This window comes from Brienomyrus brachyistius, chromosome 2 (assembly GCF_023856365.1).
Source record: "Brienomyrus brachyistius isolate T26 chromosome 2, BBRACH_0.4, whole genome shotgun sequence".
Taxonomy (NCBI): domain Eukaryota; kingdom Metazoa; phylum Chordata; class Actinopteri; order Osteoglossiformes; family Mormyridae; genus Brienomyrus; species Brienomyrus brachyistius.
Genome location: NC_064534.1, coordinates 20,704,136 through 20,729,078, shown reverse-complemented (window position 1 = coordinate 20,729,078; position 24,943 = coordinate 20,704,136). Strand labels below are relative to the sequence as shown.

The 24,943-nt window shown below is 41.8% G+C and overlaps 2 protein-coding genes and 1 pseudogene across 2 annotated transcripts; 2 read left to right on the top strand and 1 right to left on the bottom strand.

Moving 5' to 3' along the window:
• Positions 1–1,435: 1,435 nt before the first annotated feature.
• Positions 1,436–10,453, bottom strand: LOC125725700 (granzyme A-like). Its single transcript, XM_049002555.1, has 6 exons — positions 10,350–10,453; positions 3,741–3,841; positions 3,363–3,501; positions 3,103–3,241; positions 2,518–2,784; positions 1,436–2,238 (listed from the first exon to the last, which is right to left on the bottom strand). The coding sequence occupies exons 1-6, from the start codon at positions 10,436–10,438 to the stop codon at positions 2,071–2,073; spliced, it is 903 nt and encodes a 300-aa protein (XP_048858512.1). The 5' UTR covers positions 10,439–10,453; the 3' UTR covers positions 1,436–2,070.
• On the top strand, positions 6,340–6,470 carry LOC125732345 (U1 spliceosomal RNA; annotated as a pseudogene).
• Positions 8,978–24,667, top strand: LOC125725685 (uncharacterized). The gene is made up of 6 exons (XM_049002554.1): positions 8,978–9,121; positions 17,832–18,203; positions 18,631–18,903; positions 19,636–19,905; positions 19,991–20,098; positions 21,338–24,667. The coding sequence occupies exons 1-6, from the start codon at positions 9,097–9,099 to the stop codon at positions 21,394–21,396; spliced, it is 1,107 nt and encodes a 368-aa protein (XP_048858511.1). The 5' UTR covers positions 8,978–9,096; the 3' UTR covers positions 21,397–24,667.
• Positions 24,668–24,943: the final 276 nt, after the last annotated feature.

Below are 24,943 nucleotides of genomic sequence, written 5' to 3'. Positions count from 1 at the left end.
CATCAGATCAGAATGAGATAAATGTGATAAACTATCCCTAAGACCTGACTTCCCCTCAGCTGTGGCCATGCCCATCAGCAAACGGATGTGTCACTTGTATTGTCATGTTGCATCACGTGGGTGGGTTGTGAATGGCAGGCAGCAGATGATCATTCAAATCAGTAAAATTTACTGACCCAGGTAGGTGGGTTCTTAGTAAACTACTACAAATTTCGCATCATCATCTGTTACCAAAAGGGGCACTTGATTGGGGAGGGGTGGTGTCCCATTGGGCCATTGAGCCCCATGCTATGATGGGCTCACCCCCCCCCCCAGCTACTCCTAGAGATGTAAGTCTGACAAGCATCTCACTCTGTTCTGCACCATTGCCCGTCCCATGACATTCCAAAGTATGACTGGGCAGGTTAATCTGCCAGCAGCTGAGGATGGAGTTTTTGAATGAGAGCAATTTACACAAAAAAAAAATATTAATTGACTTCAGCTGAACAGAAAGCACGACTATGCAGTTTTTAGTATAGCTTCTGTATATATATAACTAACTATACTAATATGTAACAGTTTGTATTTATATATTTTACAGTTGTTCCTTTTTTTGCAGTGCATCACTGACAGAACTGACCAAACATACCACATGGTTAAAATGCGTGTGTTTAGTTGCAAAACCAATCTCCTAGTTCCAAGAAATGCATACGTCTTTCTACTCGTGCTTACACCCACCAGTGAAACCGAAACAGACACAGGCGAGTGGTGACACTGCACAGTTCATAGTGCTGAGGGGGTCTCAGTGCCTGGAATCTCATTTTTGCAAAAGCCACATGAAGAACATGAGACTTGTGAGATGTGACACTTCTCTTCCTGTGGTAGAGGAATCAGCAGGCAGCATTCTCTAGCTGACTACAGAGGGTGAGATGGAATTTAAGTCCTGACGAGCGATTCGCTGCAGCTCTGAAGGCCACTTGATATTAGCACCTACATGTGTTTTGTAGAAGAATATTTTGTGGGAGAATAAAATCAATGAAGAGAAGAATGTTTGCGAGGATGTGAATGGTATCAGTTCTGTGAAGCTGAACCTCTGGAGAATGCATTACAGACACTACAGATCAGACAGAGAGCTTTGTCCTGTTCTTAATTCGACCAGCATGGGTTTCTTCTCCATGAGCGCTAAAGACCATAGACTATTGATATGAGAGTAGATCTGAGTAGCACTAATTCTCACACCAGTCCTTACTGTCACAGAAACAAGACACTCACAGGTTAGGGTCCAGGCACAGGGCTTCATTCCAAAAATCAGTAACCAAGTTCCGGTTCCAAAGCCATGGATAGTCAAATGAAATGCAAGCAAGGGACAGGAGACAATCCAAGGACAGAAAAACACAAAGGAATCTGTTTGCTCATGGTTTTCATAGAAAACGTTCTTTATTATGGCAGAGAAACTGTATTTAACAGGAAATATTTATCTGCAGAATAAAGCTTTTTTGGTGACAACCCTCTTTTCATGCATTATCACTGTGACGTTATAATATTTCATAATAGTATAATATTTTCTTTGCTGGTTACAAGGTATTTTGTCTCTCGCCTCACACATGACCCCAGAAATCTAGATACAAAATATGTTAAATTCAAAATTCATCCATCCATCCATCCATCCATCCATCCAACCTTCCAACCATTTATCCATGGCAGCGGATGCCCTGGATGAGGCGCCTGTCCATTGCAGGTAGGCAACAGAGGAAAACCATGAAAGATGGGGAGAACACGGATGCTCCACACGCCACAGAGTTGGGGAAACTGTGTGAGGTCACACTGCTGACCAGTGTGTCTCTGAGCTTCCTCCTTTAAAACGCATATAATTTCATCATTACACATACAGTGAAGGATCACTGCTACACTTACACAAAGTGTTATGGGGAGGAGGGCAAACTATTCCGTTTTAATGAAAATGGAAGAAAACAGAGAAGAAATCAGGCCTTTAATATGAAAAAGCACAAGAATACATTTTAGCTCTGTCAACAAGCATTTCACATATAAAAGGCAGTGATTTTGAGCCGCGGGGGAAGCTGGTGTTTATATCTATGGCTGAAGGCCATCTGCTCGGTGGATGGTCTTCTTGATCCACTCGATGTACTTCTCGGAGACAGCTGTGTACACGCCGGGTTTGGTCCTTATGCCGCATTTCTTTCCAAAGGATGCGACGCCTCTGAGAACCCCCTTGCACAGGAGAGGCCCCCCAGAGTCTCCCTGTGATGGAGGGAGCGCGTCAGTACACGCACACTCGGGAAAGAAGCGGGCAGAGAGGAGTGTGCGCAGGGGAACGCAGCTGCTGCCGCAGCCATGCACAGCACTCAAGGGCATAGACTTGTGTATGGACAGTGAGGACATACCAGTGTTGTGGGAGTACTGTGGGGATGAGGGGGTCGTTGCTGATTTGATCTTTAGTAATATTGAAAACAAGCCGATGCCCTTGATATCGCTCACCAGAACAGACACAACAAAAGCAACAAGGAAGACGAAGCTCACCTGACAGGAGTCAGAGTACCTCCTGCCCTGAGACCCGGCACACAGCATGTTCTCGGTGATCATCGAGTTGTAGTACTTCTTCGAGTTGCACACAGCATTGTCGATGACGGTGACGTTGGCTGCACGCAGGACGTCTGACTTCCTGCCTTGGTATTTGGTGGCCCCCCATCCAGCCACCAGGCAATTCACCCCACCCTGAAGCTCCTTCCTCGAGGCAGGCAGTGGGAGGAATGACACTGTGCTCGTTTTCTCCACCTTTTTACTTAGCTGTGGAAAAATGAAGACGCCTCCCCCCCCTAAATAGAAGGCACTGGAATTGAATGTACTGTAATGTTAGAGCAGCACTTCTCAGTCTGGCCCTCCCAAGCTAGGCCACACCTTTGCTCTTTCAGTAAATAGTGGAACCAGAGGTTGAAAATTCAGCTCCAAAAAGTGCAAATCTAAACCAATGTTTTGTTTCAATCAACCACTTGAGTTCTACGTGACTTTTTTATACTCTCTGGACCTGAGCTTTCCACCTCTGAGTGAAACCGAAGAAGATTGCGACCTGGCTAGCAGTCATGATAAACGAGGTGCAGCACTGACCTTCAGCAGCATGATGTCATTGTTGTGGCTCTTGGGGTCATAACGGGGGTGAGGAAAAATCTTATGCACTGCACTCATTTGCCAGCCTGCCCTGTCATCCTTAGAGATGGAGTGCACTCCCAGCAGCACCTTCTGCACCCTTTTATTTCACACACAAACGGCAGGAAGGATCTCGGTTATATCGGCACGGAATGGTGAACGGAAAGGTTGGGAATCTGCAGTCGACGAGGGCTGCCTTCCAAAGAGGAGTAAGCTCTCACCCCTTACAGTGAGCTGCTGTCAGCACCCACGTGGCATTGATCAGAGCCCCCCCACAGAGTGACGACCCATTCAGATAGGCCATGTAGGGGAGAGAGTGTGGCCGCACCTTAGCCCCATCTACTATCACTGCGCACTCATCTGTGGAATACATACAGAGACAAAGAGCGTTTAGAATGTGACCAACAGAGCTGTTGTTACCCATTCTTCACCTTTGCTATCATTCTCTAAACTCTAGTATCCTGTATCTATCTACGTGCCTATTCCTTTAAGCCTGCTGCCCTGTGTCCTCTTTCCATTTCCAGGTACCCTTCAGCTGTTCAGTGATTCCCCCTAACCCTTGCCGCCCATGGTGCAGATACAGCAGAGCACAGACTCACCCAATGGCAGGAAGAGGAGGAGGAGAGGGGGCAAGACATAGCTGAGGGGTCCGCACAGCAGCATTCTGGAGATTCGCAGCCAGTCTGTCACATTCTGACGTCTGCAGAGCATTTATTCACTGAGGACAGGATGTGGTCTTGTGATCATCAGGGGTCCCAATAACGAAAAGTGTTCCATGTAAAAAAGACTCATAGTGAAAAGTATGAACATCAGACATGTTGGGGGCCCAGTGTTACTGTTCGCATTGAATCTTCTAACCTCCAGTTTTGCACCTTCATTTCAGCCACGTTTGTGACGCTTTTGACCTTGTCTGCATGCTGCATATATTCAGTTGCGTTTCTGTGTGTGTGTGTGTGTGTGTGCGTGTGTGTGTGTGTGTGTATGGCAGCCCAGCAGGAATCCACTGTGCACCAGCAGGGAGCGATCAGCCCCAGGCAGACCGATGGTAACCACGATTTCACTCAAAGCCTGCAAACAGGACATAGCTGGCAACCAATAATTAACCCAACCAGGGAGCATAACGGTGTTCGTCTGCAAGGCAAAAAAAGTAAGTTATGTAAGTGCAATGTAAGTTATTTTAACCGTGGTGTGATTGTTGGTGCCAGACATGGTGGCTCACACATCTCAGAAACAGCCGCCTTCCTGGGATTTTCACACACAGCGTCTATAGTTTACAAAAAAATAGCATTCAGTCAGTGGCCAAACACCTTATTAATGATTAAATACAAAGCAGATTGACCAGACCCATTACAGCTAACAGAAAAGCCACAACTGCAAAAATAACAGCTGAGTGTGACATATGGAAAAACTTCTCTGAAAGTGCAACTCATCTACGCTTGAAGTAGTTTTGGAGGCAAAAGTGGGGCCGACCCACTGACGATATACTTTAGCAAGAGTGGCGGACCTGATCCATGGAGGGCCGCTGTAGATGACCTCACAATCAGCCAATGATAAAGCCGTGGTTCTCAACTCCAGTCCTGGGGACTCACTGTTATTGGCTGATTGAGAGGCCATCCCAAAACCTCACACCGGCCCTCCATAGAACAGGTTCCCCATCCCTGAACTATAGTGTTACCCACATATACACAGTGAGTTACAGCTCTGTGGCCATGATCAGAAGATTATCAGTTCAAATGCCATGGTTGGTAGTGTGATATCACTGTTAGGCCCAAGAGCAAAGCCCTCAACCTCAGTGCTCCAGTCAGGGCTGGCCTGCCCTATAGGTGACATTGACCAGGCCGTCAATTCACGCGTGGACACAAAAGTGCGAGTGACATTACAGTTTTTTACACTATAAAAATATATAGACATCTATTGACGGGATAACCACCCACAGCCCCCATTAAAGACAGAATGGTGTGTGGTTTCTCACTGAAAGAAGGAGAGGAAAAAAGAAAATAAATACTATGGTATTTTATTATTACAGCTAGTTAATTGGATTATTTTGATATTTTACTCTTTGTCTTGTGAAACAGATGCTAGCTAGCTAGTTAGCAGCCAGATACCCTGTGCTATTGTGTTGTTACAAATTAACTAACAAAATTTTATTTCTGTTGCTCGTTATTTCAGTTTGCATGATTTGTCAGCTGCATCTTCATGATGCAGATCTCCCGTTCCACCACATCCCATAGGTGCTCTATTGGACTGAGATCAGACTGTGGAGGTCATTTGAGTACAGTGAACTCATTGTCATGTTCAAAACCCAAGTCTGAGATGATATGAACTTTTGGACGTGGGGCGTTATCCTGCTGGAAGTAGCCATTAGTAGCTGGATACACTGTGACCATAAAGGGATGGACATGATCAGCAGGAATACTCACGTAAGCTGTGGCATTTAAATGATGTTCAATGGGTATTAAGGGGACCAAAGTGTGGCAAGAAAATATCCCCTTGTTCTTTGTAAATCCTAGAGATGGTTGTGCCTGAAAATACCAGTTTCTGAAATACTGTTACAATTCTAGTTCTCAGATTTCACCACTTAACACTCTTCACTACAAGCCCCAGGTTGGAATAATCCATCCATTTTTAATATGCATGTAAAAAAATGGCAAATTGTTGTTAACTTTGTGTTTATGTCTTGGTGGCGTAATGAATAGGCTGAGAACAATCTTGCCTTGTGTAGGTCAAATACTGTATGGGGTTATCTATTAATTTTGTTTGGGGGCAATATTGGGGTGGGGGGGTGGACTCTGCAGAAAGCCACCCTACGGTGCCAGACCACCCAGGGTATTCCCTGTTTTCTCACTTGCATGTCACATTGGATAAATGCGTCTGATAGATAAATAAATAAATAAATAAATAAATATAATGTTATGCTAGCCAAGCGTAGCTAACAAAGTGGCCATTGACTGTATATATAATACATTCTATACTATCTATTTAAATGTATTTCCTCATTTTGCTGCATTGCTGTCCGTCATCGTTGGTGCATATTTGTACTACAATTATAAACCTGTGATGCGGGCTGGCAGTTGTGCGTGAGCATGCCGATCACGCATTCCTTCTGCCACTGCATCATTTGTTTGTCATGCTTCTATAAAAAGAATAGCTATTTTTAGATTTACTGTGTTTAATAATAGATGTCCTTGGCTCTAAGGGAAAGCCTGGCAGGGGAGATATGATCAGGAAGGTGGTTCTCCGAGGTGGAGGCTTAACCATTGCACTCCAAGTGGGGGAATCTCGACTGCATAATTTATGGCAGTGGGGGACTGCATTTATGCTCTCCCCTATTTTTTTGGAAGGGGGGGGGAGCAGTGTGTGGCCCAGCAGGCTAAGCCTGTGTGCCTGTGATCAGAAGATCACCAGTTGAAGCCCAGCCTCAGCACATCTGCAGGTGCTTGAGCGAGGCCCTTAACCCCCAGCTGCCTGGGTAGCTGCCCTTCATGGCCAGCTTGCTCTCACTTACAGAGAGCAGTCGGAAGAGGCGTAAAGAGAACTTCCCCACAGGGATCAATAAAGTATCTATTATTATTATTTAATATGTTACTAACAGTTGAGGCAGACTGTAACCATATTATTATTAAACATCAACGGCATTGATTGCATAGGTTTCTTGAAAAAACTAGTGTTTATTAAACATCAAATAAAGCATGTTATCATTGTTAATCATATTTTACTATAGATGTTACTATTTTCCAAATGTTTATATGCAATTTCTGGTCTAGTTCATCCCAAAAGAGTGCGATAGGGTTGAGGTCAGGGGGTAGGTGCAGGCCAATCGATGTTTATTGTGGGTGAGGGGCTGGAGTCTCTCCCAGGCAGAATATGGTGCCAGGCCGGGCCATACTCTGTCCGTTGCCCATTGCACATCGCTGTCCTTATTCTGGCTATAAATCATTAATTTTAATATTATTTAACCCTGTGGTCTTACTTCTTGTTCACATACGTACACATATTGCACTATGCATATAGACCCTTGTGACCTAGTCCCCATTTTTGCACTTTTTTGTGAAAATTCTCCCCATATCAATACTGTTGTATGTTGCGTGTACTGTGATCTCCGCTATTTCATGCCGCTGCATAAATGAATATGGACGGTATGATGATGAAGACCACTTTAACTCAACTTGAATTGCGTAATTTTTAATTGTGACTATTACAAAGGACATGACTTCATTAAGCACAGAATTACAATGGGCTATGCCTAGAAATTCTGTCCATAAAGATTCTGAACAGAATCTGTGACAAAGGGTGGCCCTGGCAGAGTCCAGCACCAACAGGAACAATTTTTACTTATCGATGGCAATGTGAACCAAACTCTTGCTCCGGTTATACAGGGAACTAAAGGCCCATAATAACGGGTAATAATAGTGCAATTCAGGAGGTTCTCAAAGTACTCCATCCACTGCTGGATTATACCCCCTTTTGAGGTCAACAGTTCTCCATCCCTGCTGTAAACAGCAAGGGTGAAGCCCTGCTTCCCCCATGAGTCACCTGGCAGTTTGGCAAAATCTTCTCAAGCTGACCAAAAGTCATTTTCCTTGACATTACTACACTCCTCCCATACCTGAGTTTTTGCTTCAGCAGCTGTGAAAGCTGGCTGCTTGGCTTGCTGGTACCTGTCAACAGCTTCAGGAGTCCCACAAGGTAACGGAGCTCGGCAGGCCTCCTTCTTCAGGCTGACAGCTCCCTTTACTGCTGGTGTCCACCACTGGGTTCGGCACCATGACAGGCACCAACAACCTCACGGCCAAAGCTCCACTGTGCCGTCTCAGCGATGGAGGCTGGGGGACATGGCCCATTTATGCTCTAAGAGCCCAGCCTCCCCTGGGATGTACAAGAATTTATCCTGGAGGTCCAAGTTGAAGATCAGGATCTTCTGCCAGATGCTTCCAGTACATCCTCACTATGCAGGTCTATCTGACCTCTTCCCCCGCCGTCTGATCTACCTCACCACCAGGTGGTGATCAGTTCACAACTTCACTCGAGTATGCAAAACATGTGCCTGCGGATCCAATGGTACAATTTAAAAGTCGACCATCGCGTTGCGGCCTTGGGTGTTCCGGTACCAGGTGCACTTATGAACAACACCCTTATGTTTGAACATGGTGTTCATTATGAACAAACTGCGGTTAGCACAAAAGTTCAATAACAGAGTATTGCTTGGGTTCACGTTGGGCATAAGCCTGTCCTTTATAGAAAACAGTCAAAGCCTGTCCTCCGACATAAAGTCGAAGGGAGGCAACCCTCTTGTTCAACTGGGTGCATTATGATGTACTGGTACTGAACTAGAGGGCTATGAGTAGATCCAGATCTACCCAGCACCTCTTACCAAGGGCAACTCCAGAGTGGAATAGAGTCCAGTCCATCTCTAACAGCTGGTTCCATAGTCAGAGTTGTATGTCGAGGTGAGCCCACCAATATCTAGTCTATATCTACCTCCTGCACCAACTCAGGCTCCTTTCCCGGCAGCCATCTCACATTCCATATTCCTAGAGGCAAATTAGCTAACAAACTATCTAATCCAATCTGTCAAAATGACATACGGCCTTCACATTTTTCAGTCATTCTTAAGAACAATCAGTAAGGGAAGAGATTCGGAAAATGTGACCCTCAGGTTAAATTACTCAAAATCACGTAACACGTAATGGAAAGAATGTTTCGCAAGTTATCCATTGGCCATCTCACATCCCTGCTGCAGTACATTTGATAAGTGTTCGTGGCAAACCGGACGAACCGGTTTAAGGGACTTTGTGAGTTTATAAAGCGAGCGCCGTCTGCTTAGGTGGCCAGAAGCATTCATAGAGCTCGTGTATTTCAACGGAGATCCAGCTCTGGGTCAATCAATCTGGAGACACGGGGGCTGAGAAAAGGGGGAGACACAGAGGACGCAACGAGCATGTTTCATGAATAGCAATGCTATTCCAAGCAACGATCTGGGGTAAAATACACATTTTATGTATTATTTCATACTTTCTCTACCCGCTGTGCACGTTACGCGGTATTAAAGAGCAGTATTTCATTTGTGTATGGAAAAGAATTCTCAGTTAAGAGGTTTTGATTTCCTTTACCACGTTTACCTTAAAAAAGTGGCGATGTCACTGTAATGATACACTTGTAACAGAGAGTTTTTAGTCCACGGGCAGTAGTTTCGATGAGGTTATGAATATGAATTAGCAATCTGACATATGTGCTTCCACATGCAGCAACAGGATATTATCCTGGGCAAAGGTAGTTCACTGGAGTCTTTCATTATTATTATAGGGTGACTGCCGCCATCTAGTGGTTAATATTTCATATGCATGCAAATTACACACAACCTTCTTATTATGGACTAGCAGGGCGCATTGATTGTACGAAAGAGAAAAACTGACGAAAATTGCTTAATATTTAACTTATTGTTCCTCTGTTCAGAGATGTGACATTTAATATTTTCATGAAAGTAAACTGCATTTCTTTATCTTTTGCCAAGCTATGGTTTGTCGTTATTTCTTTCAAAAACTGCACTGAAATTATCCATTGCGACACAATGACTTTTCGGTATACTTCAGCTTAAAAAAATGGTCGATTTCGCCATCAGTTTTCTCATAGAAGTCTATAAACGCCTGGTACACCTCGTAAACCACGTAAAGCCAAGTATTTTTCGGACATTTGTTTACGAAATCGAGGTCCTTACTCATCAGGTCAACGGGTACTCCAATAACCCTTTATAAAAAATGAATTTATTTTTTTTGTGTCTTTATTTAGTATCAAAATAATTTTCAGTTTTGACATGCCGGCAGCTAGGGGGTGTCGTCTGTAAAATGTTGCACGTTCTGTAATCCTCAGGTTTTCCACGTTTACTTGCAATACGTTTCCAAGTGCCATTTTTTCAAATATTTAGAGATATTCATATAAATTCGTGCTATAACTTTTACAAGAGAAATATGTTGTGTGCATACAAGTGTTAAATGTAAATGTTACATGTTCAATCTAAATGTAAGACTCAAAAACTGATTGTTGCAACAAATACGGCAATTGGCCATGTCCCCAGTGTGTGACATTAGTTTTTCACATAGAGATGAACAGGTTCAGCCACATCAGGGGTGAAACTCAATACCAAAAAAGCAAAGACCATACTTGTGGTCTTGACAAGACCGGTCTTGCTAACTTGCCTTCCAAGAACGTACTTGAGGTGCAGGGAATCATGGGAATCATGGTCTCGTTCGGCGAGGATGCAACTGATGTATCTTTGATATTTGGTGCAGAATAATAACATTTGGGGATTTCTCCATCCTCCGTAGATATGTTCAAGTACGATGTTGAGTCCCCCCTGGTATCCGTCAAAATGGCAACAGTAAGTCCGGGCGAATTAGCTGAAGTAATTAAAATCGTGTCATAACCCGCTAGTCAGGTCCTCTCGTGTGCCACGCCCCCTCATTAACCTCACGTGCGATCCCAATCATTACTAGCTGTTTCTTGTAAGTCCCATTGAGTCCTATGTATTTCAGTCCGGTCATTTTGCTATGAAACGCCCCAGCTAGCATTGGTTAGTTGGGCCGACGTCGGCTGTTGGTCGTTATGTCAAAAGCGGACGTCGACACAACGTCTGGCCAACATAATGGTCTACATAATGAAAATAAGATTTTTGGATATTATTGTTTGTTAGATACACTAACTGCCTTTTAATAGGCTAATTTTCTTTCTTTCTGAATCGATGAAATACACTTGATGTCGTCCAAATTTTTCGTCGGCATAACGTCTGGCAGACGTCTCATAGACCTTTACTCTATGTCCAAGATCGAATTTATACAGATTTCTTTTCAGATCAAGATGAACTGTACAACCTATACCTCCACAGAAAAAGTTTAAAGGATTCCATAACAATCCCTTTTCTTCGTTGGCTTCATGTCCTGACAACGTCGGGTATTGACTAACTCATGGTCAGTCCCGGACATTGTCCAGACGTGCAGCCAACGTCCAGAATGTACAGTATACCACAACCATGACAGCTTCCTAGCTAACATTTAATGTTGGCCCAAGGTTGGTAGAACGTCGGCACATCGGGTTTACGTCAACTCAACGTCTGCAGCGAACGTCAAATGCACGTTGTCCCAACGTGCAGTAAACCAAGTAGTGATAAGCAAATGTGTGCAATTCCCTAGGGCCAACGTAAAACCAACGTCCCACGGACATTATGGGGACCATGTGCCAACCTACATTCAGTGTCTGGGTTACGTCAACTCAACATCTGCAGCTAAAGTAAAATGCATGTTGTGCCAACTCTCAATTGCCAATTAAAGAGTTCATCATAGGTCAACATGCAAACTCTCAAAGGACTATTTAGACATAATTATATTGCTATTATCAAGGCGTGTCTAATAAATAAACTTGATCCTGTTGAAAGTTTTCGTCAGCTTACCGACAGACGTTCATCGCGTCTGTAACCAAGGTTACAAATATTGTAAATAATAAAATAAATAAATAGTTAGTAAATAATTAACTATAAGATAAGACATGAAACAAAGATTTGTTAAATAGTCTAATTTACACGTGAAAACATTTACATATAAAAAAAATTTTGTGCCCCTCCCTTCTCCTCGTGCATGCGCAGTAATGTAGTGCATAGGAGAGAGTGAGACTAACGGCAGTAGGCTAAAGAAGCAGCAGAGACGCGAATTTTGAATAATTTTGTAGTTTTCAAGGTGAATTTCGGATCTTTTCTAGTTAAAACAGTGTTGCAGATGGTTGAAACGGTAACGACCTTAACCAGAGAAGTTTTGGCCAGGTTTTTATTCCACCCGGGAGAGTTTCCCGGGCATCGAGGGATAACGACGAAAGTTCACTAGCTCGTGTGCATGTGTGAGGAGACGCGCGTGCACGAGGACATCGGACGGCGAGGTTTGCCCAAGGATTTCGCGCTTTAAGAGGCTGAGACAACGTCACAACCGGCTCGAAGGGACACGGTTTGAACTTTATTTTTCCTACTGGAAGACTATCTCACTGATATTGTGGTAGGATTGTGCAATTACCTCTCATTGATTAAATGGATGAGGACTGAATGGAACATTGAACTGAATCATATTATAAAAACATCCTATGTAATGTACTGTGCATTATTGAATTCTTTTGCCATGTTGTTCATATGGTTTGAGTTGAATAGTATATTTTCAGCTGTATCCTAAAAGAACACTGATTTAAAAGGTCAGTACATTCAAGAAAGGCGCTATAGTAAGAGTTGCAGACTCTTTCAGAATGAGTTACCGAAGGGAAGAAGTTTAGTGTTTAATTGTGATGGGTCACATTTATAACTAAAAAAGGCGTTGATACATTTTTTGGTCCTGTTGGCATCCACTATTCTAACTAGTCTTAAATGTTCCAATATTTGTTTAAATATCTGCTTCTGTCAAGTAGTTTATAATGGCTTTCATTTTGAAGTGTTCCTGAATATTCGGTTAAAATTGTTTGAATCAATGCCTAACAAGTAACTTAATATATTAATATATAACTTATAACTTATATAGTATTAAAATAGGTATTTTATAAATGGGCTGTGTGTTAGGTCGGAGTACAGATACTTGTTTAACACATTCCACAGTTGTGACAGGGACCAAAAAACTGATATATAACTGGATATCTTTTAAATCATTTTCTGCATAAACATGTATTGTGTAAGCAGGGTAATGTCATATTAATATTTCTTTATTAAACTGTAGCGTTCACAATGGACCATGTGTTATGTACATAGAATACAAGTATTACCTGTAATGAAAGTACAAGAAAATTAACATAATTGGGTACAAATGTTTTAAAATTCAAGGTGATTTTATTATTTGTGATGCAATTTAATGATGTTCATTTTTCATTGTTACTGCTGAGTTGAATTATTTATCAATGTCCTGTTAACATGGCTGTTATCATAACAACTGGAATGTTAAGGGTTACCTGAAATAAATTATAGGCAACAAGTTGTGACCTCAAACATTCTATATTACATGTATTTGGGTTGTTGATGTCATCCTGGGTAATGCCTGATGTGCATTTCTTGATGTCAGTTTTACTTGGTACCTCGGAACTTTGTACATGTAAAAAGTTAGATTTTATGAGGATTTTAATATTTCATATCCCTTGTAAAATTTATTTTAAGACAATATAATAAATTTAATTTGGAAAATTTGAGTATGTGTGTCTTTTTGTTCCCTTTTTAGAGAATTTTGATCATTTTCTTCTTCGTTATATTTAGTTTACTGAGCGTTGGCACAACGTGCATTTTACGTTAGCTGCAGACGTTGAGTTGCCGTAACCCAGACATTGAAAGTAGGTTGGCACATGGTCCCCATAATGTCCGTGGGACGTTGGTTTTACGTTGACCCCAGGGAATTGCACACATTTGCTTACCACTACTTGGTTTACTGCACGTTGGGACAACGTGCATTTGACGTTCGCTGCAAACGTTGAGTTGACGTAAACCCGATGTGCAGATACACGTCTGGCCAACGTCTGCTAATGACGTTGGGCCAACGTTATGTCCGACGTTCTACCAACGTTGGGACAACGTTAAATGTTAGCTGGGGCTGGGATCACTGCGAGAAGATAAAACACGGGACTCCAGGTGTCGGGAAAATACGGGGTTTAATTTAAAAATAAAAAAAGCACAAAAACACAGCGAAACGTCACAATTAACGTTAACAATCGCAATCAAAAGAATCATCACAATCAACGAACCACTGGGGAACTGAACAGAAGCAGGGACCTAAATAGTGAAACTAAAACTAGGTAACAAGACTAACACAGAACAGGTGAGACTAATTAACAAAGACTGGAAAACAGCTAGGGCACAGATGAAACTAACTCAAAGGAACTAAAACAGGGGAACTAAGAACTAACCAAGAAAACAGGAAAAATAGAATCTAACATTGGGAGTAACAAACCCCAATAAAATATAACTATGGCTCAAAAGAAACCAAAATGGAATACAAAAATCTGACACGGGAACTAGACAAACTCATACAAATGGAAACACTAGGAACTAAACAGAGGAGGTGGGATTCAAACACAGGACAGGAGGGTTCACAGACAACCGCATGCTGAACAAGTTAAGCTATGCAGCTGACAGGAACAGAATGACCAGCAACGCCTGCTGGCCAAACGGGGAAGGGACACGGAGTGTGACAACAAGGGCTGACCCTGACAAAGTGCATTTGCAGCTGGAATTAGGGTAACTCTTCAGGACTGAATAACACCTACACCAGGCACAGCGATTTGTACTGAAACAGCCACCGCATCATTATTGCCTGATGTAGGTGTAGGAGGGTTGCAAAGACCGTCATCCGTCATGTTGGTGCATTTCTCGTCTGATTAACATACTCTGTATATGTTCTCTTTTTTTCATGTGTGCCATAGTCGAGTGTGCTGTTTTGACTACAATAACAACAGTGTTAGCAACAAAGGTAAAAGACTGATTTAAGTTTCTAAAAATTAAACATTCTATTTAAAAAAACGATCCAGAGAGGAGAGAGAGTTTTATTACCGACAGCAATGGTTACGCAGAATCTTAAGAGCTGATCATTTTGAGAAGAACCTTCACAGCGGCAGATTTTGCAGACGTCACTTTTTCAATGGTAAGAGCCAAACGCCAAAATTACTAGTGCTTCTGTGTGTTCGGTTCTGTAGATAACAGAATTGATGTCGTTAGCTGGCATCTGTATCACAAAGCTGGATTTCTTGCTTAGCCGGATAACTAGTCCGATTTAAGGTAGCCCAGTTTAAATGAATTGTATTTTCGTTGCTGTACATTTAGCCCAGCCTGCTTTAAACGCGACAAAAAATGCATCTAAGCAAGAAATCCAGCTTCATGGTGAACATCGACTTGGTTTCTGCTAGCATGTTAAACAATACCACCTTCCATAATCGCCATTCTGTTTATGGTTGTGGAGAGTGATGTAACCTAACGTCAGTACAAGTCATTTTATGGCTTTTTGTGCCACATAATTTATACGAGGTAAGCTGATGCCATAAAATTGCTAGGTTGCATGGAGATCCCACTGACAGACAAAATAGGTACTGCACCGAGTAAGTAAGCCAAATGTCCTGCCCTGAAGTTAAGATTCAAGATTCTTTATTCGTCACATACAAAGTTATAACAAGTACAACATGTAGTGAGATGAGCCCTGACCGATCCAAAGACTGTGCAAGCAAGAGTAAACAAGAATTAAATTACAATTTACAATAGTTGAGAGTATAAAAAGTGCAGACAATATAAAATGACTTTAACAATATATACATAGAATATAATAAAATAGAAGAAAAGAGGAATCTTAGATTGCACTATAAACAACTGATTGTACATTGACTGCAAATGTGCATAAAGTGGCAATTGGGGACAGATGAAGTGATTGTTGTGCAATGTACAGTGAACAGGAATAAGTGATGTATTTAAAGTGCAGTGTGCATTGACCTAGGAGAGTAGATACACACAGTTGTATATACAGTTGGCAGTTTATTCATCAGCTACTGTGCGTGTGAGGATTTAGTTTTGCCTTACACTGTGCAACACTTTCCCCATGTGCTGGAATTATGAACTTGAGAATAGCGCTGTATTGCATCGAGGTATGATGCACTATTTGTGTCAAAATATCTGTCACATGGCGTACTCCCTGACTTGCAAATAACTGTTTAAATGTCTTTGCTGTTTCAGGGTCTGAAGATGTCATCTCCAGTCCAGATGATCCAGAAAGAGTGGTTAGATGCCAGACTGCTGATTCTGTATGATTTGTTAGTAATGCATGGTACTATACCTTTGGAGATGTTAAATGTAAAAGAGGGAGACACAAAGGGTCGAGTAGACAAAACAGCAAGAATTTGCTGTGCCTTAAATCTGTCCGAGTGCATTTTTGTATTTCAGTGAGCATTTTCTGAAGTTTTGACAAATAAAGCAGCAAGTACTGATAAAGCAAATGACGACCACTGCATTCTTGGCTCAAATCACAATCACTTTGTTCATATGTATCATAAAAATTCTTGTGCACGAATTGCAGGGGAGAGAGCAGGTGCATCGGGGAGGGGGGGGCAACAGGGCAAAAAACAGTGCAAACAGGACAAGGGGCAATAAGAACAGGATAGTGCTACAAGAGATGAAATGGTGCAATATGGGTAGTGCAACAAATATGCAGAATACTGTATATTGAGAACGTATGTGTTTCTGCAGCTTTGGCAAAATGCAAAGACTAGTTATAGAAGTGAAAACGAATATGCAAACATTACACATAAGTCTGTGAACTTCTTCGTCTTTCTTGGCAAGGAACCCGGGTGCTCAGACAATCCTTTCATCCAAATGTAAGCCGCATATCCAGAGATATGTGGAGAAAAATGGATATTACAGACTAGGGGCGTGGCCAGTTATCGTATTTGTTGTAGGACACAAAAACTGAATGTTACTTTTAGATTATTTGGTAACCCTTTACTTGAGGGGACATGAATAATACAGTAGTACGCTTACTCAATGCATTAGTTAACCAGTAACCAAGGGTTTGTTAAGTACTGATCCCATGTACATTAATCATTAATCAATCATGATAGTTCATCTATTTCATAAGGAAATATATATTAGTTCATGATCTGTTCTTGAGTAGTAAATGAGTTTTTGTCCCCTCAAGTGAAGTCTTACCATTATTAACTAATTAGTTAACTATCTAATATACTGCCTGAATGGAATACATGAAGTGTCTTGATTGATTAATGATGCTTGGTATCAGTATGTAACTAACACTTAATCACTGGTTAATTAATGCATTAAGCAAACATGTACTACTACATTAGTGATGTCCCCTCGAGTAAAGTGTGACCCATTTAACATTCACAATTAGCATGTACATTAATATTTAGGGAGGGGCATGGGGGTGCAATGTTTAGCACTGTTGTCTTACACCTCTGGGACCTGGGTTCAAGTCTTTGCCAGGGTGTGTGGAGTTTGCATGTTCTCCCCATGTCGTCGTGGGGTTTCCTCCAGGTACTCCGGTTTCCGCTCACGGTCCAAAAACATGCTGAGGTTAATTGAAGTTGCCAAATTGCCCATAGGTGTGTGTGGATGGTGTGTGAGTGTGCCCTGCAAAGGGTTGGTGCCCCATCCTGGGCTGTTCCCCACCTTGCACCCATAGGTTCTGAACCCCCCACAATCCTGAATAGGACAAGCAGTTTCAGAAGATGGATGCATGGATGGATGGATGGATGGATTTTATTTAGCATTTACCTTTAACACATGTATACAAGATATTCCTCTTGTAAAAGTTGAATTTATATAGATGTCTCTCTAAATATTTGTAAAAGTGACTTGAAAATTGTAGTGCATTTTTTTTTTTTACATTTAAAAATGCTAAATGAGGAAAAACAGAGCAGGATTACAGAACGTGCAACATTGTAACTAACTATTATTATTTGTTATGATCAGTGTTCTTAAAAGATTTTAAATTTAGGTGATTTTAGCTGTCATATTTTTGAAAAATCGAAATGCAAATGGGACACTTTTTTACTGGCTATCAGCCAGCCGGGCTAGTTCTGTAAAAATATGAACTAGTGTTGAGTTTTTTGCAATTGCCCTTTGTACTTGGCTCAGGCGAGTGGACAAGCTTAGTTCCCAGCCCTTAATATAACAGCTCATTCTTCTCCCATTGCAGTGTTATGTCACAGTGCCTGGTGGCCTGTCGGGCACGGACACGGGCAGCTCATACCGGTGTGGCGGCTGTTGAGCTGGCAGCAGGCGCGGCAGTACTGCCAGATGCACTTTGTGGATCTGGTGGTTGCAAACACTGAAGAGCAGCTGTGCACCTTGCTTGAAAATGTTGAGCGTGAGACCGGGAGCTTCTGGATTGGGCTGCACTATAGGGAGCCGAGCGGCTGGAACTGGGTGGATGGAAAGGCCTTGACCTACAGCCCGTGGTACAGGCCTAGTCGCCACGGAGACTGCGGCACCATTGAAACCAGTCTGATGGGAGCTCAGAAGCTCCTCCCGCGAATCTGCATGGAGAAGCGACCCTTCCTCTGCCAGGGTGAGCTCCCCAGGTCTTGGGTTGCTTCTATTAGCCCACCTTGAGCAGAGCACAAGTAAAAGCTTATTAAGAAATGCTGATAGTAATTTTCCCCAAATAAAGGGCAGCTAGACACCAAGGACCTGAATCTGTGGCTGCCTGGACACAAACTCCTCACTCCCAGAACCTCACATATAAATAATGGATGAATGAGTAATTCACGTGTACAACCATATTTCCAGCATTTATTTTGCTTACATAGCACAGTTCGATGTTTGTTGGAGTAAGGCCTGCTAGTGTGCTACAGAACTCATCCTGTAGCATTTGGATTAACAGTGCACTTTCTTAACCACAGTGCCACCCGCTGTCCTTAGTTTGTTCCGCAGACCAGTCTCCTTATCTGCTCTCCTTGAATATTTAATGTATTCACTTTGGTCCCGCTTTTCAGGGCCTGTTCCTCCGCTCGAAATCGAAGTCAGCTTTGTGGGGACGGCCTGCGTGAGCCTGAGCTGGCCCAGACCTGCCCCCATGCAGGGTGTCCAGTACAGCTTCAACGTGAGCTACATCTCTGCCTCTCAGGGGAGCCGCACGTCCTACTTGTCAAACTCCAGCTCCACCGTAATCTGTGACCTGACTGCTGGAGACACATACAACTTCTCAGTGTCCACCGTCATGAGGAGGGCTACTCAGAGTGACCCAGTCTCTGTCAGTGTCCTTATGCGTACGTCATACCTTTTTTTTAATTTCATTTGACCCTTATTTACAATGACAATAAAGCATCTTTATCTTTATTTTTAAAGTCAAATTCAATTTTCCCCATCTGTATAGCCATGAAAAGTACCTTAAGCTTAAGTGCACATTTACATATGATCTGCTCACTCTCTCACACATGCCACATTTACATATGATCTGCTCACTCTCTCACACAAGCCACATTTACATATGATCTGCTCACTCTCTCACACATTCCACATTTACATACGATCTTGTCACTCTCTCACACATGCCACATTTACATATGATCTGCTCACTCTCTCACACAAGCCATATTTACATATGATCTGCTCACTCTCTCACACAAGCCACATTTACATATGATCTGCTCACTCTCTCAGACATGCCACATTTACATTCATAATTCCATTGTGGTTGAAATACCACAGCTGCTGATATCATTTTCTATCTCTGGACAACCTGTGCACCCCCCACTGTCACCAGCAGTATACTCACTGTCATCTTGATTGAGCAAATTCATTCAAAAAGTTATTACAGTGTAATTTCGTCACTAACACTTATCGTAAACCCCCACAGTTAGGCTTACGCGTAAATATCACAAAGTAAATATATGATTTGATGTGGTAAATACAGATGTTTAAATACTGTTTTGGTGGATTTTAACAGAGTGTAGATTACCCAGACTAATTTCCTTTTAATGTGTGTGCTTTTCCTCTAGGCTTGGACCCGCCAGTGAATGTAATGGTGGAATCTATCAGCTCAAACTCTGTGACTCTTAGCTGGAGTTCAGGAACCAACAAGTCATGCTTGTATAATGTGTCATACTATTCCCTTGATGGCTCCGACTCTGGCTTTAGTGTGAGGCCCGAGCACAGCAGTCATGTGACCATTGGCAACCTTTGGTCACACACAGAGTACATCGTCAGCGTCATGGCTGTCAGCCTCTCAGGGGCCCAGAGTGTTCCTGTGACAGTCTTTCTCCTCACCTGTGAGTGTACTTCTTGCTCTTTGCCATTAGTCCATATCGAAGTGCCAACTGCAGTGTGTGATTTCCTGAACGCTCTCTCTGTCAGGTTCCTACAGTATGACATTGGCCGCCATCATATCTCACAGTATGCCATTCGTTTCCTTCATGCTGATATTATGGCTACTCTATCAGATCTTTAAAACTACAAAAAACGGTAAGTGAGAAAGATGGTTAGTCTACAACAATCAACTCAGAATAGTTAATTCAAAATTCTTAGCTTTATACTTGTTTTTTTTTTAAATTGTGTAACTTTGAATATGAAAAGTGTGTGGTTAATTAGCATATTCAAATATTGCTTTGAGTTTTAAGGAATTCCACTAGAAAATTATGCATGCTATTTTAGTCACTACATGCTTTCAAAAGCATCAGAAGAAATATTTCTGCTTGAGAAACAAAATACCAACATGTTAAACAATAAACATAAGATTGTCAGAATTTTGGAACCTGTCAGTATTCCAGAGATTAGCTAGTTTTTCCAATACTGTGATATTTACTGTACATTAGAGGGGGGGTTCCTGCCGTCCTTTCCTGTTTCCTGAGAATCCTAGCTTTCATGCAGTCACCCATGCAGACTGTCTGTATCAACTCTCAGGTGTGGGTGCTACAATAAGACAAACACAATCAGATATAACTGACTAAATTTATGCTCAGTTGTCCATTGCTTTTCCCTCAAAAATGATTAATATTGAGTGTCCTGCACTAGGTAGGCACCCCATCCTGAATAGGATAAGTGGCTTCAGACGAGATGGATGGATGGATGATCAATATTGACATAGTCCACTAGGTGGCAGCATTTTACATAGATTTGCCAGCTCTGGTTTAACTTTGCAAACTAATAATTGCGTATTATTATGTAATGAGGTTCTTAGTCGTTAGGATCCTAACTTAGATCACGTTGGCTGCACTGTTCCTGACTTGAAACTGCCACTGTTTCTTTCTAATAACAGGACTACAGTAACTTGCTGTGGTTGATAAATTGTAACCTTTAGAGATTTCTATTAAATTTTCAATTCAATTTTATTTATATAGCGCTTTCAACGATGGTCATTGTCACTAAACACTTTGCATATAACCTTTGTGGTCTTCTGGATGAAAGTGCTAACTGCCTCCTCAAAAGCAACTTTCTCTGTATGACTGTCATCCAGTGCTTTACTGTTCCATTGACTGGGACTCTTTTCTATGGAAAATGTGTGCATTGGGTCACAGTTTATTAATTATTTAAATTATAAGTATGTATTAACTGTGTAGGTTGCTGCGATGTCCAATATGAGGAGCATCTTATGAACTTAGCAGCTCTGTATAATTCCCTTAAACTGTGCACTCTTGCTGAAACTGAGCTTTAAAGGAAGTGAAAGGTGCTGTGTTAATTTTGTTGGTTCACTGTTTCTTCCAGATGACTCACGACTGTGCTCACGAGAGACTATGGTTGATTTAATCCACCAGTCATCTTAGATCTATTTGTTTACTCTCTTCACTGGGATCCCCGTCTACTAGTTACCTCATTTGCTGTCACCAGCCTTAACCCTAAGTATAACATATGAGTTGCACCCAGTTACACTGTGTATAACCCAGATTCAGTCGTGAATGTAAAACTGAATTTTGACCTGTAATCGGTAACACCTCACTCGAGGGGGCACAAGTAATGTACTATTATCCTATTACTTATATATTAATTAACCACAAACTCAGTTAGTCTTAGTTAGTCTCAGATACATACTCATGTCATGATCGATCATTGTTAATGAATCGTGATGCATCTATGTCTCAAGCAATTTACTACATCTATTCATTCTGTAAACCTCCATGAACTACTGAAGGAAGTATTGAAGGGATTACTGAAGGAACAAGTATTTGTAACAAGTGAAATATTGATCTCATGTTAGTTCTTCATTAATGAATCATGATGCATCTTTCATGTTAAGTGGCTGCTATATTTGCTCATGATTTGTACTTCAGTAATAACTGAGTTACGACTAAGTATTTGGGTCCCCTCAAGTAAAGTGTTACCCTGTTATTGAACTGTTAGCTATTCTTTTTGCACAATATTTCTTCTTGTTTTTTTTGCTGCTAGAAACCCAAACTGTACTGTGTATTGCTATGTATGAATGAGATGGAGGCCCAGAGGGTCCCATTGTCACCTCACACCTCTAGGGCTGGGGCTGGAACCCCAGCTTTGGTGTGGAGAGTTTGTACGTTTTCCCCATGTTGCTTTGGCTTCCGCTGGGTTCTCTGGATTCATACCATAGTCCCATTGTATTTATGTTGACTGGCATCTCTAAATCTCTTATAGTGTGTGCATGCATGTGACCTGTGATAGACTGGGCGTACCTAAGCCTTGTCCCCTATGCCTGGGTAGGCTCCCTGTGACTCTGACTATGATAAGTGGTTGGAAGATGGATGGGCCAAACCAAAGTACAGTGGAAACCGCTTATAGTGATCGCAGTTATAGTGATCAACCGCTAATATGGATCAAAAAGCTTGGGACAGAATCATTCCGATGAAAATTCTGTTTCAATAATTCACTTATTGTAAACAAGTAGTCCATTTCCAATGTTCATTTTGGTTTTTTTTCCCATACATTTTGACATATGGAAAACCCTAACCCTAACCCTTGTGGTCTGCTTCTGCTAGCTACCTGAGGCTAATTCTGCATGCACAGAGAACATGATGGGAAAAAGAAAGTAATTTTCTCTCTGTGACAAAGCTTATGATAAACTGCCAACAACGAGCCAACAAGATGCAGCAGCTAAGCTACAATAAGCTATATACAGTACTGTATTATTGCATATTGGAATTATACAGTTCACCAATTTAATTTGTATGGTACTGTAATCTGAAAAGTGTTATAAACAGCTGTACTGTATTTTGAAAGAATCAGAATGCTGTCCGTTTTATTACATTATATTCATGTAATAAATACATGAATGTCAATTAGATGGTAATCTGCCTGAGACATAAGGAAAAAGAGAAGGCGATAATTATCTGCTTATATCAGTCAGTTTCACCCAGACAGATATAATTCCTATTAGCGGTTTCCACTGTAATTCTAAAGCTTTATGATCTACAGAATGCTCTCTGTCGTAGGATTCCACCTTTGCAATAAGTCACTTTGTGAAATTTCTTCCCTGCTAAATATTCCATGGTCAGCTGTAAGTGGTATTATTGCAAAGTAGAAGCGTTTAGGAATGAGGCTGAGCAGCTGCATGCAAGCCTCACATCCCCAAGTGCAATGGCAAGCGTCGGATGGAGTGGTGTAAAGCACGCTGCTACTGCACTCTGGAGCAATGGAAACATGTTCTGTGGAGTGATGAATTGCGCTTTTCTGTCTGGCCATCTGATGGATGCGTCTGGGTTTACCGGATGCTAGGAGATCATTAACTGCCTGACTTTATTGTACCTGTAAAGTTTAGTGGAAGAAGGATAATGGTATGGGGTGTTTTTCAGGGCTTGGACTAGGCCCCTTTGTTCCAAAGAAGGGAACTCTTAATGCTTCAGCATGCCAAGACATTTTAGACAATTCTATGCTTCCAGTCTAGGGAAAGCCCTTTTCTGTTCCAGCATGTCTGTGCCCCAGTGCATAAAGCAAGGTCCATAAAGACATTGTTGGGTGAGTTTGGTGTGGAAGAACTTGACTGGCCCACACAGAGCCTTGACCTCAACTGCGATGACCACCTTTGGGATGCACCAGAATGGAGACTGCAAGCCAGGCCTTCATGTCCAACGTGCCTGACCTCGCAAATGATATTCTGGATGAATGGGAAAAATTTCAACAGTTGCACTCCAAAATCTTGTGGAAAGCCTTCAGAGAAGAGTGGCACCTGCAAAGGGGGGACCAACTCCATATTGATGTCTATGTATTCAGAATGGGATGTTATAAAAGTTCCTGTAGGTGTAATGGCCAGGTGTTACAATACTTTTGTCCATATAGTGCATATTTAAAATCCAAAAAAAGTGTGGGTTGAATTACCTGTACTGCTTATTTTTTGGACCAGTATTACGCTACTTCTTGCCTGTCATAATACAGCCAATTGCAGATGAGGCAAAAGCTGAGGATGATGTCATGCCCAGCATCATATCTGGAAAACATATTTATTCAATTTAATGTTATTCTCGCTACAATACCTGGATGAGGTTTTCATTGAAACCATTTGAGACGTACACATTCTCAGAAGTTTTCTTAAGAAGATTTTGTATAACTTTTTCTGTGAGAGATATAAGCTAAAAAAAAGACATAAAAAAATAAACAGTAAAATATAAAAAAGAAAAAAAAATTATATTCTTTGTTTTGGGGGTGTCATGGTGGGGCTGTGGTTAGCATTGCTGTCTCACACTACTGGGACCTGGCTTCATGTGTGTAGAGTTTGCATGCTCTTCCCAAGTCATCGTAGAATTTCCTCCAGGTACCAGTTTCCCCCCACAGTCCAAAAATCATACTGAGGTTAATTGGAGTTACCGAATTGCCCGTAGGTGTGCATGTGTGAGTGAATGGTGTGTGAGTGAATGGTGTGTGAGTGAATGGTGTGTGAGTGTGCCCTGTGATGGGTTAGCACCCCACCTTGGATTGTTCCCTGCCTTGTGCCCATAGCCTCCAGGATAGGCTCCAGGCCCCTCATAATCGTGAATTAGACAAGCAGTTACAGAAAATGGACGGATGGGATTTTTTGCGTAGCTTTTTTGGTACATTGTATCCCTTTAGTAGCAAAGAAACCCTAATATCCTATAACTCTGTGAAAAGACCAAATATGCTTTTTAGTTTAATAAATCTTTCCAGTGCACAACAATTTTGGATCATATTACTTGTTTCAAAAATACCACCTTTACACTTCATTGGCATGGGTTTTCTTTGAGACTTAGTGAGGCTGAAATTTTGTTGTGAAATGAATGTTCCCTAAGCGTTTTGTAGTTCTTTATCTTCACTAGAGATAATGGCAATAATGTACGGTACAGCAACAAGTCATGACAGGAACGTCTAACGCTCCTGATGGGGCTGAAAGATTTC